Source organism: Sinocyclocheilus anshuiensis, unplaced genomic scaffold (assembly GCF_001515605.1).
Source record: "Sinocyclocheilus anshuiensis isolate Anshui unplaced genomic scaffold, SAMN03320099.WGS_v1.1 scaffold457, whole genome shotgun sequence".
Classification (NCBI taxonomy): domain Eukaryota; kingdom Metazoa; phylum Chordata; class Actinopteri; order Cypriniformes; family Cyprinidae; genus Sinocyclocheilus; species Sinocyclocheilus anshuiensis.
Genome location: NW_015537939.1, coordinates 2,978,071 through 2,992,568, shown reverse-complemented (window position 1 = coordinate 2,992,568; position 14,498 = coordinate 2,978,071). Strand labels below are relative to the sequence as shown.

Below are 14,498 nucleotides of genomic sequence, written 5' to 3'. Positions count from 1 at the left end.
TCTTGCCCATCTTTCCTGTCCCCTTTTTTCTCCTTTCGTGTTTTTTCCAATTTATTTTCATCTTCCTTCCTTCCTTTTTATTCCCTGTCCCCTCTTCCTTTCCTTTCCTTTCCTTTCCTTTCCTTTCTGTCCTGCCGTCTTATCCTTTTCTTGTCCCATTCCTTTACATTTCCTTTTCCTGCCCATTTTATTATCCATTTCATCTTCCAGTCTTCCTTTCTTCCTTCTCCCCTTCCTGTTCTGTCCTTTTCCTTTCAATTTCCTGTCCTTTTCATTTTCAAATTGTCTTTCATCTTTCAGTCTTCCTTCCTTCATTCCATTTCCTTTTCCTGTTGTGTTGTGCTTTTTTAGTTTCTTTCCATTTACTGTCCAGATTAATTTTTTCCTGTCCCTTTCATTTCTTTCCCTCTTCCCTTCTTTTCTCCTTATCCTTCCCTTTTCCTTTCGTGTCTTGGCCTTTCCCTTTTCCTGTCATTTCAATTACCTTGTGTTATTTTTCAATCTTCCTTTCTTTTTCATTTCCTGCCCCCTTTTTGCTTCTTTCACACTCTTTCCATTATCTTTCATTTTCTATTGTTTCCCTTCCTTCCTTACTACCTAACTAACTTCTTTCCTTCCTGTTCTGTCTCCTCCTCTTCCTCTTCTTGTTATTGTACTTTCCATTTCCTGTCCCTTCCTTTTCCTTTTTTTGTACCTTTTTCATTTTCAGTTTCCCTTTCCCTTCATCTTCCAGCTTGCTTTCTTTCCTTCCTCCCTTCCTTCCTTCCTTCCTTCCTACATTTTCTCTGTCCTGTTCTGTCCTATTCCTTTTCCTAAGGTTTTCCTCTCCTTTTCACTACCTATTATTTTCCATTTACTTTCCTTTTCTTTCCTTCCTTTTATTACCTTTCACTATCTTTTCGTTTCTTTTCTTTGTGTTAACACTAGGCTCGTTCAGATTTTTCCTCTCCACTACATCTCGTGCAAAAGCACAGAAAGCTAATCCATGTTCGGGTTTATTATCAGCGTGGGAACAGACATGATTTGGCAAGATTAGGTTTGTTTATCACCACTCTCTCTTTTTTCCATTTCTTCTCGCAGAAGCGGTCATCACATTAAACTTGTGCTGGGCTCTGGCAGGGTTATATTAAATGTCAGAAACAATTCGCCCAGCCTGTCTGCATCTCTCCTGCGTCTCAGGAGCTTGCGGCTGCCCCTCAAAGTGAAGAGACAACACAACTACCCAAAAAGTGCTTTGTTCCACCAAATTGCAAAGTCACCTGGCTGGGGAGGATAGACTGTGGTGCTCATGCGAGGCGGATGATAATACAGATCTCCTAATTTGCTACAAGGGAAGATGAGAATACGCAAGATGATTTGAGGTCATAATGCCTTTTATTATTCTGTCCTTTTAAAAAGTAGAATCTATATTTTGGATCCTGTTAAAGTAAAAAACACACAAAATAAACATGTCTGTTGCACGTGTTGCTGCAATTTCAGAAAAATAGGAGCACAGCAAATGCATTCAGTGTTTATATACAATTAGTTTCTTATTCTTATAAATTTTTTAGCAATAATAAAATATTTGTTGCATAAAAATCCATGTTAAGGGTTATTTATATAATATAATGTGCAATATAAATGTCATTATTTAGCATTCCCCTCACGTCATGATCATACTATCAAAACGACCATTCCTTTTTCGCCCAGCAACAACAAATTTCAGACGCTTTTTCTATTTTTTCAAGCAAAACACTGACAACATCAATGCTGTGAATTATCACCTAGTCAACGCTGTCAATCATGACCAAAGTCCCAAGATATATATCACACAAACTGACATACAAAAGGCTGTTGATGTCGCAGTCTGCTTTGAATTTCAAGCTCTTACCGGGGACACTGAAGAATGTGACAAGCAACAATCATAAGGAAGGACAGAAAAACAGGTGTGCACCTGGCTTTAGATGTCTTGTAGCATCCAACAAACAATCCACTTGTTTAACCTTCGCATTCATTCACACAACAACATGTATTTGTAAAGCATTACAAAACAGGACTGCTGATCTGACCAGGGATTCTAGCTGTTTATGCTGTTTTGAAGAAGATCCTCGCCTCGCTCTCCTGCTGTGGAATGCTCTGTAAATGCCAGGAAAAATGGCTGTGTTTACTCCTAAACTGCTATCAGAAATGACATCAGGTGAATAAGGTGAACGTTGACCTCACATCAGAGAAACTTCTCCTCGAAGCGCTCTCCTGCCGATCTTCTTTGATCTTGCACTTTGAAATAACTCTCTGCTCAGCACACAAGCACGAGCCGTGGCTGCTCTCTGGGTCTGATCTCATCCATGTGCTGGTTTGATCTGCTGATCATAAGAGATCTGCTACTGCAAAGCCACAGATGAGTGGACTGATGAGCGATAAGGCCGCTGGAGTGTGGTTATCTTCCATTAGTTGGCTTTCTTATGCTTGTCTTTGCAAATGGAACAGCAGATAGGATCGGCGATGAGTCAGACAGTGCAAGAGCGGATTCAGAAAAGAGATCTTTGAGATCTCTCATAAAACAGTGATTACAGCAGTTACTACTACTACTACTACTACTATTATTATTACTACTACTACTATTAATAATATTAATATTATTGTTGTTGTTTTCTCATTTCTCAATTTATTTAATATAGTATGGTAATTATTATTATAAAAAATATGTCAATAACTACATTAATAAAAATAGTAATAATAATAAGAATATAAATGTGTTTATTGTAAGTTCTATTAATGCATTTATTAATAATTCTGTAACATGATAACAATGTATTTGAATAATAACAATAATAATAATAATTATTATTATTATTATTAAAATTACAATCTCCAGACAGTTTTACATAGTTACAATATTATGTTAGTTTATTATTATTTCATATTATATGGTAATTATTATTATTATAAAATATGGCAACAAATGCATTAATAATAATAATAATAATAATAAATATTAGTATTAAGTTATTATTAAAATTGTAATAAATTATTATTAGAACTGTTATATATATAATAATATTGTAGTTTAATATAATATTGTATTTTTTTGTATTTTAATAATAATATCAACAACAACAATAATAATTTATTATTAATACTATTTTTATTAAGTTTGGCCAAACTGTAAGGAAGTGAAAAGAAATGAGAAAAAATATAATAATAATAATAATAATAAATCTAAGACTGTGAGAGTTGTGATTAAATATGCTTAATTTCATTTTATATTGTAATTCACTCAATAGTAAATAGTATTGATAAAAATACTCAGTATAACTGAAAATTCACAATTTTTCTCCGTTGTATCTTATAAGCAATACACAGCAAGGCAGTTCATTCGATTTTCATTAGATTTTAGCATCCCAATTAGCGAGGTTAGTGCTCAACTAGTATCTAGATTTTTTTCATGTATTCTTTTTTTGTTAGTTTTGATATTTTAGCTGTAGTGCTTTAATTACCATGCAGAGCTTTAGCTGTCAAATAGTTTGCTCTGTAAAAGGCTAGTTAAGCTAGTTAAGCAGCCTGGTTGGGACATCAGCACACCAGTATCCAAAATAAGACATACCGCATGCTGGCGTTCAGCGATGCTGTTCTTCTCGGCAGTATGGGCCAGTGACATTGGCTTTGTCATTTGACCTCCGCTGTTTATATACAGTGACCACTGAAAGGCCCGTTCAATATGAATGCCATTTGCAGATCTCTGGGCAGGGGAGCCGTATCTAATATCCATTTGCAATGGAGCCAGATTTTAATTGGCATTATGGCGGGATGAAACCACAGCGGTTACATTGCGATCCTAAATGGAAGAGGAACGCGTGTCTTGTTTGTGTTCCTAAATGGAAGAGGAACGCGTGTCTTGTTTGTGTCGAACGCTACATGGCCACCGCAAGGTCAAAAAATCATATTTAAATTGGAGATAAGAGTCCGTGCTGGGACAGGCAGAGAGATGTAAATTCACCAAAGCCCTTTGTCCGTTTCAGACCGCTGTGTCATTGTCACGGTGAAGGTGACACCGGCTACGTGTGCAACTCAGATAAGCCTGTGCATGGCGGCCATGACAGGGAAATTGATGGTATGCATGAGCCATGGATGTTTTCCAGAGTCAAGGAATCTCATTAGCTTGGAAATCCCACACTTTGTTCTGCTAAAGGGTTTCAGCTAAATGGCTTTACCAATCAATCGTAATAAGATGCAAGTTCTTCTTGATGCAACTTTATGAATGCGAGTAAACTCCTAGATGGTATTTTAAAACCCTGTAATAGCATCACAAATGAGCTACACTGAAAATATCTCTGGATATTGATTTATATCGTATATCGGAATGTGTATATGCTACTACAATAAATTTAGAGGATGTTGACATTTAGTTGGTTGTTTAGCAGATATTTTATTTCCTAAGGCAGCTTATAGTGCACTTGATAAAGAAATGCAAACATTTTTTTTTTTTTGAATGCATAAGTTTATGCTTATGCATTAAATTGATTTTGTCGACAAAGATTATTTGTATATACATTTTTTTTTTTTGCACAGGGGTTCCTCATAACTGTTTCATAACTGTCAGTTGTCAGTGTCTCATTTAAGTATCAGCTTTGTCTCCGGTGTTAAATTTCATAGGAGAAATAGAAATGCAAACAAAAGAGAAATTCTTCGATATACAGTAAGAGTTTAAAGTTTAAAGCTACAATACCAAATGTTTGGGGGTATTTTTAATGTGTTTGAAAGTCTCTTACCAAGGCTTCATTTATTTGATGAATACAGTACAGTGAAATACAGTAAAAACAGAAATACTGAAATATTATTACAATTTGAAATAACTATTTTCTATTTTTAAATATTTGTAAATAAAATTTATCTCTGTGATGTCCAAGCTGAATTTTTCAGCATCATTACTCCAGTCTTCTGTGTCACATGATCCTTCAGAAATCATTCTAATATACTGATTTGCTGCTAAAAACATTTCTTATTATTGAAGGTGTGTTAATATTTTAGCATGTATTTGAAAATTATATATATTCTTGTAACAATGTAAAAGTTTTACTTTTATATTTAATAAACATAATGCATCCTTGCTGAATAAAAGTATTAAATTAAATTAAATTAAATTAAATTAAATTACTAACCCAAACTTTTGAATAATATGTACGTGGATAGTATAGGTAGCTCAAATCTTGGTCTTGGAAGAATTTAATGAGAAATGTGTTTATTTTGATTGCAGACTTTTGCAGATTTGTCAAATCTGAGTTTAGTTTGAGATCTCTTAAAATCTCTTGAAGAGATTTAAGTGAAGCTACAGGGGTATTTTTTCAGGAAACATTGGAGAAGCCTCAGCAAAAGTCTTAATTTGTTCACTAACTCTTGATTTCAGAACTTATCTTTGAGACATTGTTGAGATCTCTTCAACACCTCTACAAGTAAGACTCAGTTACTGGGCTCTTTTTCTAAAGGAACATCTGAGAAACCTAAGACCTTTATTTAACCTCTTGAGAAAAAAAGTCAAGATATTAAAAAGGTCCCATTTTTTATATTTCTTTACTAAGTGTGTATTCAAACTTTTCACTGGTGGTACACGGTCAGAAAAAGAGGTACAACATCTTTTTACTGGGTCAGTACCTTTTAAAACAGTGGTCGCCAACCCGTCGATCGCGATCGAAAAAGAAAGAAAGAAAAGAACATCTGAATTCTGAATCAGCTATGATCGGTGTATCACTAATTAAAATACTAAGTAAAAGGCCTCAAATTTGAAGTACAATCTGGGATGTCTTTTTCTATCAATTCTTCAATAGGTAGATCTTGTCTTTCATAAAGGCCGAGGTCAGGGATCTTGGGCCTAAAAAGGTTGGTGACCACTGTTTTAAAAGGTACAAATTCATTGTAAATATGGTGCAAATATTCAGTTTTTGAGGATACTGCCCTGTGATACGCTTACTAAAAGCTACAATCTTTCTCTGACAGTGTTGTGTACGTTTTCTTTTTCATTTAGTCTGTGCCAGCTCCCTGGAGCACAGTCCCATTCTCTCTGTTTCAATCTCGTCTTTCCACTCATCCACTGTAATTGCATTAAACAGAGAACCTGATGGCTCATGCTGGCATGACGTTGTGTGTGTGTGTTGTGATGTGAACCCAGCTCACTGAGGTCGGGTTTGCTACCCAAACAAAGCCCAGATGAGATAAGCCCCCCTTCTCTCATGCATGGGACAAAGCAGCTCTGGCTCCCCTTGTGCATGCTTTGGTCCGGAGAGAGAGTTTTTGTCGTTCACTTGGAATAAATCCTCTTTGAAAGCACAGGGATATAATGATCCACTAACGGTACAACAAGCCTTCAAAGACAAGACGCTAGAATATGGATAATCTGCCAATCCGTCCTCTCATGGTTTCTCAGGGAGGAAGTGGCATGCTGTTTAGAGGAAGTGAAATCGATATACAGTGGCATCTCTGAGTTGATGACTTAAGTATCACAATCCTCGATTGAGCTTAGTAATGAACTTTACAGCTGAGGTCAGAGAACTGCAGGAATGTGTCAAGCAGTGACAGCATTGGATCAGAAACCTGTGCAGGTGAGAATTACACACGTGGTAGATGTGTCTCTGCTGCTATCGCTGTATGATGTTTACAAGTGAGAGTGACAATATAATATGAGAAAAAATAGAGCAGAATGTGTGGGAGAAACTACAAATGTGAAGTGAAGTTTGTTTACTATTGAACTTATGCTAGACTTTAAAAACGAGACTTTGTAAACACTTTTACTTGATTAAAATAATAATAATAATAATAAAGATTTTATAGTAAAATAATGCTTTAATATTTAGTATGAAGCAATTTATTATCATTTATTAAAATAATAAAACACAACATAAATCAAATGTTTATTAGTAATTAATATTGTTGGTTACAATTATTATTATTATTATTATTATTATTATTATTACTATCCCTAGTTCTTAATAATAATAATAATAATAATAATAATAATAATAATTGTAACCAAGAATATGAATGACAAATTAACATTTATTTAATAATTGTATTATTATTATTATTATTATTATTATTACTACAACCATTCCTCCCAGTTCTATAATAATAATAATAATAACTAATTAATAATGTTTAATTTCCCTTGTTTATATTATTATTATTGTTGTTGTTGTTAATAATAATAATAATAATAATAATAATAATACTAATAATAATAAAGCAAATTTTTTTGGGATAGTAAAGAATATTAATTACTAATAAGAATCAGTTTTCTTTGATTATTCAATAATAATAATAATAATAATAATACAACTTAATCATAATATTTTGGAATAATAACGAATATTTATTTCTAATTAATAAGAATAAATTTTCTTGATTATTCAAGAATAATAACAGCAATAACAATAATAATACAAAAGAAGATTTTCATAATTTTTCAAATAATGGTATTAATATTTTTTTTATAACAAAGACAATTTAATATTAATAGTAATTCATATTCTTGGTTATTCAAAAATATAAATAATTATTAATAATTATCAATAAAATAATTATGAAATATAATTTCCAATTATTATTATATCAATTATTATTATCTTTTTGTAATATACAGTTGCTATGATACAAAATGGCTCATTTTGGTCATACCGCTCATCCAAACATGTCCAATAACTTTAGCCCTGTAGATGTAGATCAACCTGTACATGTTGTCTGAAGCATGCAACCCATGTAGCAGAGGTAGAATTTCTTTGACGTGAGATCAATATTGATGTCATTCTTGAATGATTGATGAGCAATGAGCTCATAATGTGATACATAATGATGACACAGATTACTACGCTGTCAAGATGTTGTACCATCACATGCATGTCCAGCGAAGGCATGGTGGTGTAAATATCAAAATAACGTGTGAATACCTGCAAACAAAGCAGCCAGGTGAATGAAACCAATGAGGCTGCGCTTACCTTCTCCTGGTACTGCCGTCGAGATGAGTCCAGAGACTGGATGAGGGCTGTGGCATGACCCACGAACATGGCGTAACAGGTGGCGCCCACAATCATACTTAGCATGGTGATCCAAAGGTCCGACATGCTGACGGGCGCTCTGGCTCCGTACCCGATACACAACATGTGACTCATGGCCTTAAATAGGGCGTAAGAGTACTGCTTTCCCCAGGAGTCGTTCTAAGAGAGCGATAGAGGCAGAGATGAGAAGATGACACAAAAAGAAAGAGTCAGCAATAGAAAAGCAGGTGGAGTGAATTTAACAAGTACGCTTGCAGGCAAAATATTCAGTGTATCAGTGAGTCTGCATACAGCGTCCTGCCAACTTGACCTTCATGCATGGCAAACTATCTCTCTCCATGCTTCTTCCCTGTATTCTATTGTCTGTATTTCTACTTCTCTGTATTTCCTCCTGTATTTCTATTGTATTTCCTGTTCCCTTTTATTTGTTGTAATCCAACCGTCCACCTATATCTCCATTTCATTTAATTTCATTTCATTTTATTTTATTTTATTTTATTTTTTATTTGTCCAATGTAATGCTCCATTTGATTTTACATGGTTAAAGTTATTTGTAACACTATTTTGTACGGTGGCCGAGAAGTGCTAAACAAATCACAATTCTGAAAACAAAATAACAAATTACAAACGCAAATGCAAGTCTAAAAAACTAAATAACAATTCAGAAAGCACAACAACAATTCAGAAAACATTTACATTTAAACTGAGCTACTTTAATACCATCTCCGAACTTTCTACCACGACTCTGCTGTTCTTCGGCTGATTCTTCCTGTATACGTTGATTAACAGATGTCTCGTCCAGTCAGCGGTGAGTAATCCCAAACCAATGGCGCTGTCTCAAACTATACCTACCTCTTCCGGTTTGTCTGATTTGCCGTTGTGTTTTCTGACTTGTTCATTTGTTTTCAGATTTGTCGTTGTGTTTTCTGACTTGTTATTTTGTTTTCGAATTTGTAATTGTGTTTTCTGACTTGTTATAATGTTTTCTGAATTGTTGTTGTGTTTTCTGAATTATTTTGTTTTTTAGACTTGCATTTGCGTTTGTAATTTGTTATTTTGTTTTCAGAATTGTGATTTGTTTTGCACTTCTCGGTCACCGTAATTTTGCCTTACAACTAAGCAACAAACAAACAAAATGATGTAAATGAATAAAACTAAATATATTTTAGGAATGTATATAGTTTTATTTATTATGAATTGTATTATGATTATTACATTTCTCTCTCTGTCTTTCTCTCTTTTTCTAATATTTATTAATTTACATTTATTTGTACATGTGTTATAATAATTTTTAAATGAGTATGTTGTATTTGTGTGAAAAAATATATATTAATAGTAACAGTAAATAGTATATATTTAAATTAAAATTGAAAATAATTATACATTTTTAAAAAATAAAATATTTAGCTTTTTTTTTTTTACTATTTTCTTTATTATAAAAATTATATATATTTTTTCACCCTTTTTTTTTTCTTTGAGAAAATACTCCATCTCTACACCATCTTTTTAGTCTCCGTGTCATTTGCAGTGGGGTGTTAAAAGAAGTGATGGCTTTGGTGTCTGCTAATCAACTTGGATTACTTCCATTATCTGCCGTCAGTTGATGTACGGCTCTGTGGATCCCTCATGCTGGACGGGAGAAGAAGAGGAAGGACACTTTCAGTCCTCTCACAGGCTATTAGCTCAGCTGATTTTAATGGAGAACTGTGCGAATAGAAAGAGACAAAGTGTACTGCAGATGTACTGCAGCGTGTCTGACCCTACTCACAATCAATACATCAGCTCATGAAAACAAGACTGAAATTTTCCAAGCATTTTTTTGTTGTTGATACTGTTATTTGTAGGCTTTTTTTTAAATAATTTTTATATTACATTACATTACATTACATTATATTATATTATATTATATTATATTATATTATATTATATATTTTTCAAATATTATATATTTTTCAAATATTTTCAAATATTTGTATTTTTATAATTTTAATAGTTTAAATATTAGTGTATAATAGTATTACAAAAATAGTATTAGTTATTTAGAAAAGTAGAATTAGTTATTTCTCTATTGAAAGCACAATCGTGTAAGACTTGAAATTTAATGTGCTTTAATACTTTTATATTTTTTTATAAAAAATAAGCTATTTCTTATTCCATTTGTTTGGATATTGGATATTCGGATATCCATTTGTTTGATTCCATTGGATATTTTTTTGGGAGGTCATACCAAATGTAGCAGTGCTCTGTTTAGGTCAGATGAATTTGCTTCTCTGACTTATTTTATACCCAGAAGCTATTTTCAGTTTGCTCTGTCACTCCTCAATGTCAGCATTACTCACAGACATTAGTTGACTGAGAACACGGACTAAAACAAGACCCATATGACTTCCGATGGCCTCTGCTCCTCGTGTTTATGTGAAGCTTGCTGGAGGGATGTGAGGATGTGACAGTTCCATGTTCATGGATGGAGTCTGGAATGGAATTGCTGACTGTTTGAATCTCTTCCTGCTCATTTTGTAGAGGAAAAAAGTGCTGAGGAAGCCGACAAATACTAGTTGAAGCCGCTCTTAAACCTGCGTAGCACTGCCTGCCAACCCACAGGGCTCTCAAAGCTAGGCGGGATGCTAGTATCACATGCTAATTCTGCTGAGTTTGTGCATCTCTCAATAACTTCAGGAAAATGCTCCTGATGTGCTCGCTTTCTCTATCTACGATTGTATTAACTCCAATACTGAGTCACCTATTACTGCCAAATCGAATCTCTATGCTGATTGCTGATTTCTTTCAAAGATTGATGAAAAAATTAAGGTGTAATTGCACACATAGAGGTTGTGGGGGGAAAATTGCATCATATTAGATATTCCTTATAGCATTCTATGCTGGAATGACATCAAGAACTATGTTGTCACTGCACATCATACTACGTTTGCTGAAAAAATAAATGTCAGTGGTTGCCAGGGCGAGTCTGTTACTAACATAATTTATGTTGTGTTATGTGGTTGTTTAGGTGTTCTGAGTGGTAGCTAGGGCGTTGCTAGGGCCTTGCAAAGTGATTGGTTTTCTGGTTGGTTGCTACAGAATTTCTGAGTGGTTGCTTGGGCGTTGCTAGGTGGTTAATATCGTTTTCTGGGTGGTAGCTACAGAATTGCTATGGTGTTTCCATGTCATTGGCAGGGTGTTGCTAGGTGGTTGATGGGGTTTTCTGATGGCCTTGCAATGTGATTGGTTTTCTGGTTGGTTGCTACAGTATTTCTAGGGTTTCTGAGTGACTGCTTGGGCGTTGCTAACTGGTTGATACAGTTTTCTGAGTGGTAGCTACAGAATTGCTAGAGAGTTCTGAGTAGGGTTGCAAAGGGACAGAAAATGACAAGTAAATTTCCGGGAACTTTCTGAAATTTTCCAAAAAATCCTGGAAAGTTTCCGGAAATTTACCAGAAATGTTCTGCCCCTTTGCAACCCTAGTTCTGAGTGGGTGGCATTGCTAGGTGTTGCTAGGTGGTTGATAGAGTTTTCTGAGTGGTAGCTACAGAATTGCTAGGGTATTGCTATTTTGTTGCTAGGGCCTTGCTAGGTGGTTGTTACAGAATTTCTAGGGTGATCCTATGTAGTTTCTAGGGTGTTGTGAGTGGTTGCTAGGGCGTTTCTACAGTGTTGCTATGGGGTTGCTAGGGTGTTATGAGCTGTTGTTAGGGTGTTGCTAGGTCATTGATGGGGATTTATGAGTAGTTGCTACAGCATTGCTATGGTGTTCCCATGTTGTTGGTAGGGTGTTGTAGGTTGTTCTGGGTAGAACTTTTAGGGTGCTGTTATGAGGTTGCTAGGGTGTTCTGATGGATTGCTAGGGTGTTTTGGGTGCTGGTGCATGTGATGTGGTTTCTAAAGTGTTCTGAGTGGTTGCTAAGGCACTGCTAGGATATTGCTAGGTGTTTGCTAGGGTGTTCTAAGTTATTTCTAGGTGGTTGATAAGGTTTTCTGGTTGGGTCCTTATTATCCCAAGTCAAAACCAAGTTTTATTCTGATATCCTTAGATATGGCTCAGGTTTTATGTGAGTCTATGTGAGATTTTCACCTTATTTGTTGTCCACCAGGGAAAAACAAATAGCAAGTCAAATCAGGTGCTTACGGAAAAAAAATATCAAGCTGGAAAAGTTTGTTTCAGCTTTTCATTGTGTAATATTACCTGTTTTATGTAAATAGCATGTCATGCTTTGTGACAACTGCAAGGAATTAAATTATTAATCATTTCCGGAAGAGAATCTGGTTTGTAAATGTGGGTTTGTTTGTGTAAAACCCAAAGGATCTTCCTCTGTAGTTTCTGATGACCAAATGTCAAGAGAAGGGATCCGTCCCAATCAGAATCACTCCATAAACACCTACAATCTCTCATCCTCTGCACTCAGACACTGTTTTAACTAACACTTCATACCAGCGTATTTGATAGCTGTGGGTCCTTAAGTGGTCTACCGATGATTAGAAGAGCCCACTTGGGAAATGCGTTGATTGGCTGATAATCTGTGTGTATGTTATAATGTTACAGTAGGTGTCATAGCCAGACAGCACCACGTAGAGCATCGCAGTGGGAGACGGCATACAAAAGCATCTACACACCAGGTGTTTACGTGTGTCCATGTATTGCTTGGGTCATAAAGCTAATATAATAATAGCCACAGACATTCACGAGACATTCATGTGCACACACATGAATAATCCAATATAAATCGCTCTGCACATATACACAGTGTTGGGAAGCTACTTCAAATTATTTCAGAATTTAAAGTAGTTGACAACAGTCAATATATCAGTAACTCATAGTTTAGCTTATAGCAAGTTACTGACATAAAGTAGCTAACTGCATTAGCTTTTTACGGATACTATATTAAGGGGGCACTCAGAATAATAAAAAAATAAGCCATGAGAGGCAGTGTTACCATGATTTTACCATGGTTAAGGGATTATTCAGGGATATAAACAATTTTTCAAAGTAATATAGTTAGCCTAGTAATAGCTAAGCTAATAGCGCTGTTATGTTTAGCTAGTTGCTCCAGCACTGTTGACACATACACATTTCCTTTCACAAATTTGTGCTCTTCTTCGTGTGGAAAATTCTTTGACCTGTTCAACAATGAAAATCAAAGTGGCGTCGCAAACCTGTGAAGTTCTTTCTCCAGCGTATCAGAGCCGTGGCCCTTGTGTGACTGTGAACGTGTGGCCGCTCTCCTCACCCAGGTGTGACTCTCTCAGACGTGACCAGACATGCAGTAATTGAAATTCAATCCAATTCCACCATTCCAGCTAATCACACGCTACGTTACCAGGCCCAGTGTATCAGAAAAGGGTAATGCAGGGGCTCGAATAAACCACCTCCACCTGAAGAGACATTTGCATCTGAGCATGCAGTAGGCTATGTCATTTTCTTAATCTTCTGAATGTTCGTTTATACACGGAAAGTGTAGAGAGTGAAAGATCTTTTGATTGGTCACTGAACCCTGTTTCAGTTATTTTAACAGTGTATGTGCTTCTAAAATAATGAAGTTGGAAAAGACAAAAGAATTAAGGGGAGGAAGTTAACATACTACAAAAAAAGCACTCAGAGCACCATATTGTTTTCTGAAACTCACATTTCCTTTTATTTTTCATGTTTAATTAATGTTTATTATGGGACGGGTTGTGCTAAAAAGCTGCATTTTATGACTGAGAAAACATGCAATGATAATTATTTAAAATAAAAAAAATTATAAAATTTGACTGCAAATGAAAATAATAAATGCAGCAAATATTACATTTTATTACTTTACTTTGCTGAAATTAAATTTGTTTGAAAATAGTTTTATTTGTATTAAAGTTGTGTTGTGTTGTGTTGTGTTGTGTTGTGTTGTGTTGTGTTTTGCCCAGGACCACAATCTTTAATTTATGAAAACTGTGACTCTTGTGTGTCTTTTCAACACTGGATGGTTTTCCGGGTTCACTGTCAACTAGCAGCTCTTCTCCTCTTTTTATCTTCTGGTTTCTCCCTCTATCTATCTCCTTCTACCTTCTTAACCAATCTGTTTTTCTTCTTCTCTCCCCTCTGTAATTCTCCTGATGGATGTCAGCTGAGCTATCTAAAGTGACGTGTGAGATAAAACGAAAGGCCAAGCAATCGTCTCAACAGACCTCTTGAGAATTAAAAGCAATCTTTTACCGGCACCCAAACAGATCCCTGTTTTATCCCTTACATCTGGTAATTAATTACTATAACAAGGAGACTTTATTAAATAAAAGTGTGAGCTATTGATTTGGCAGCATCTCAGGAGACACAGCAAAACTGATGGAAATCAAAGTTAAAGGACCATTGCCCGTTACACACAGTTTAAGCTTTATCAACAGCATCTGAGGCGGTCGATTACCACAGAAAACAGTTTTGACTAGTGTCTCATGTAAATGTACACCATTTCAAAACACAAACCTGTCAATCATAAACTGGTTTGTGGTTTGAAA

At 35.1% G+C, this 14,498-nt stretch overlaps 1 protein-coding gene across 4 annotated transcripts in view; it reads right to left on the bottom strand.

Moving 5' to 3' along the window:
- Positions 1 to 14,498, bottom strand: part of LOC107662227 (potassium/sodium hyperpolarization-activated cyclic nucleotide-gated channel 1-like) — a 112,871-nt gene that overhangs the window by 30,373 nt on the left and 68,000 nt on the right. For all 4 annotated transcript variants that reach the window (XM_016452184.1, XM_016452192.1, XM_016452177.1 and 1 more), the window contains exon 4: positions 7,962 to 8,180. In XM_016452184.1, the coding sequence (XP_016307670.1) occupies positions 7,962 to 8,180 (219 nt within the window). The remainder of the gene's footprint in view (positions 1 to 7,961; positions 8,181 to 14,498) is intronic.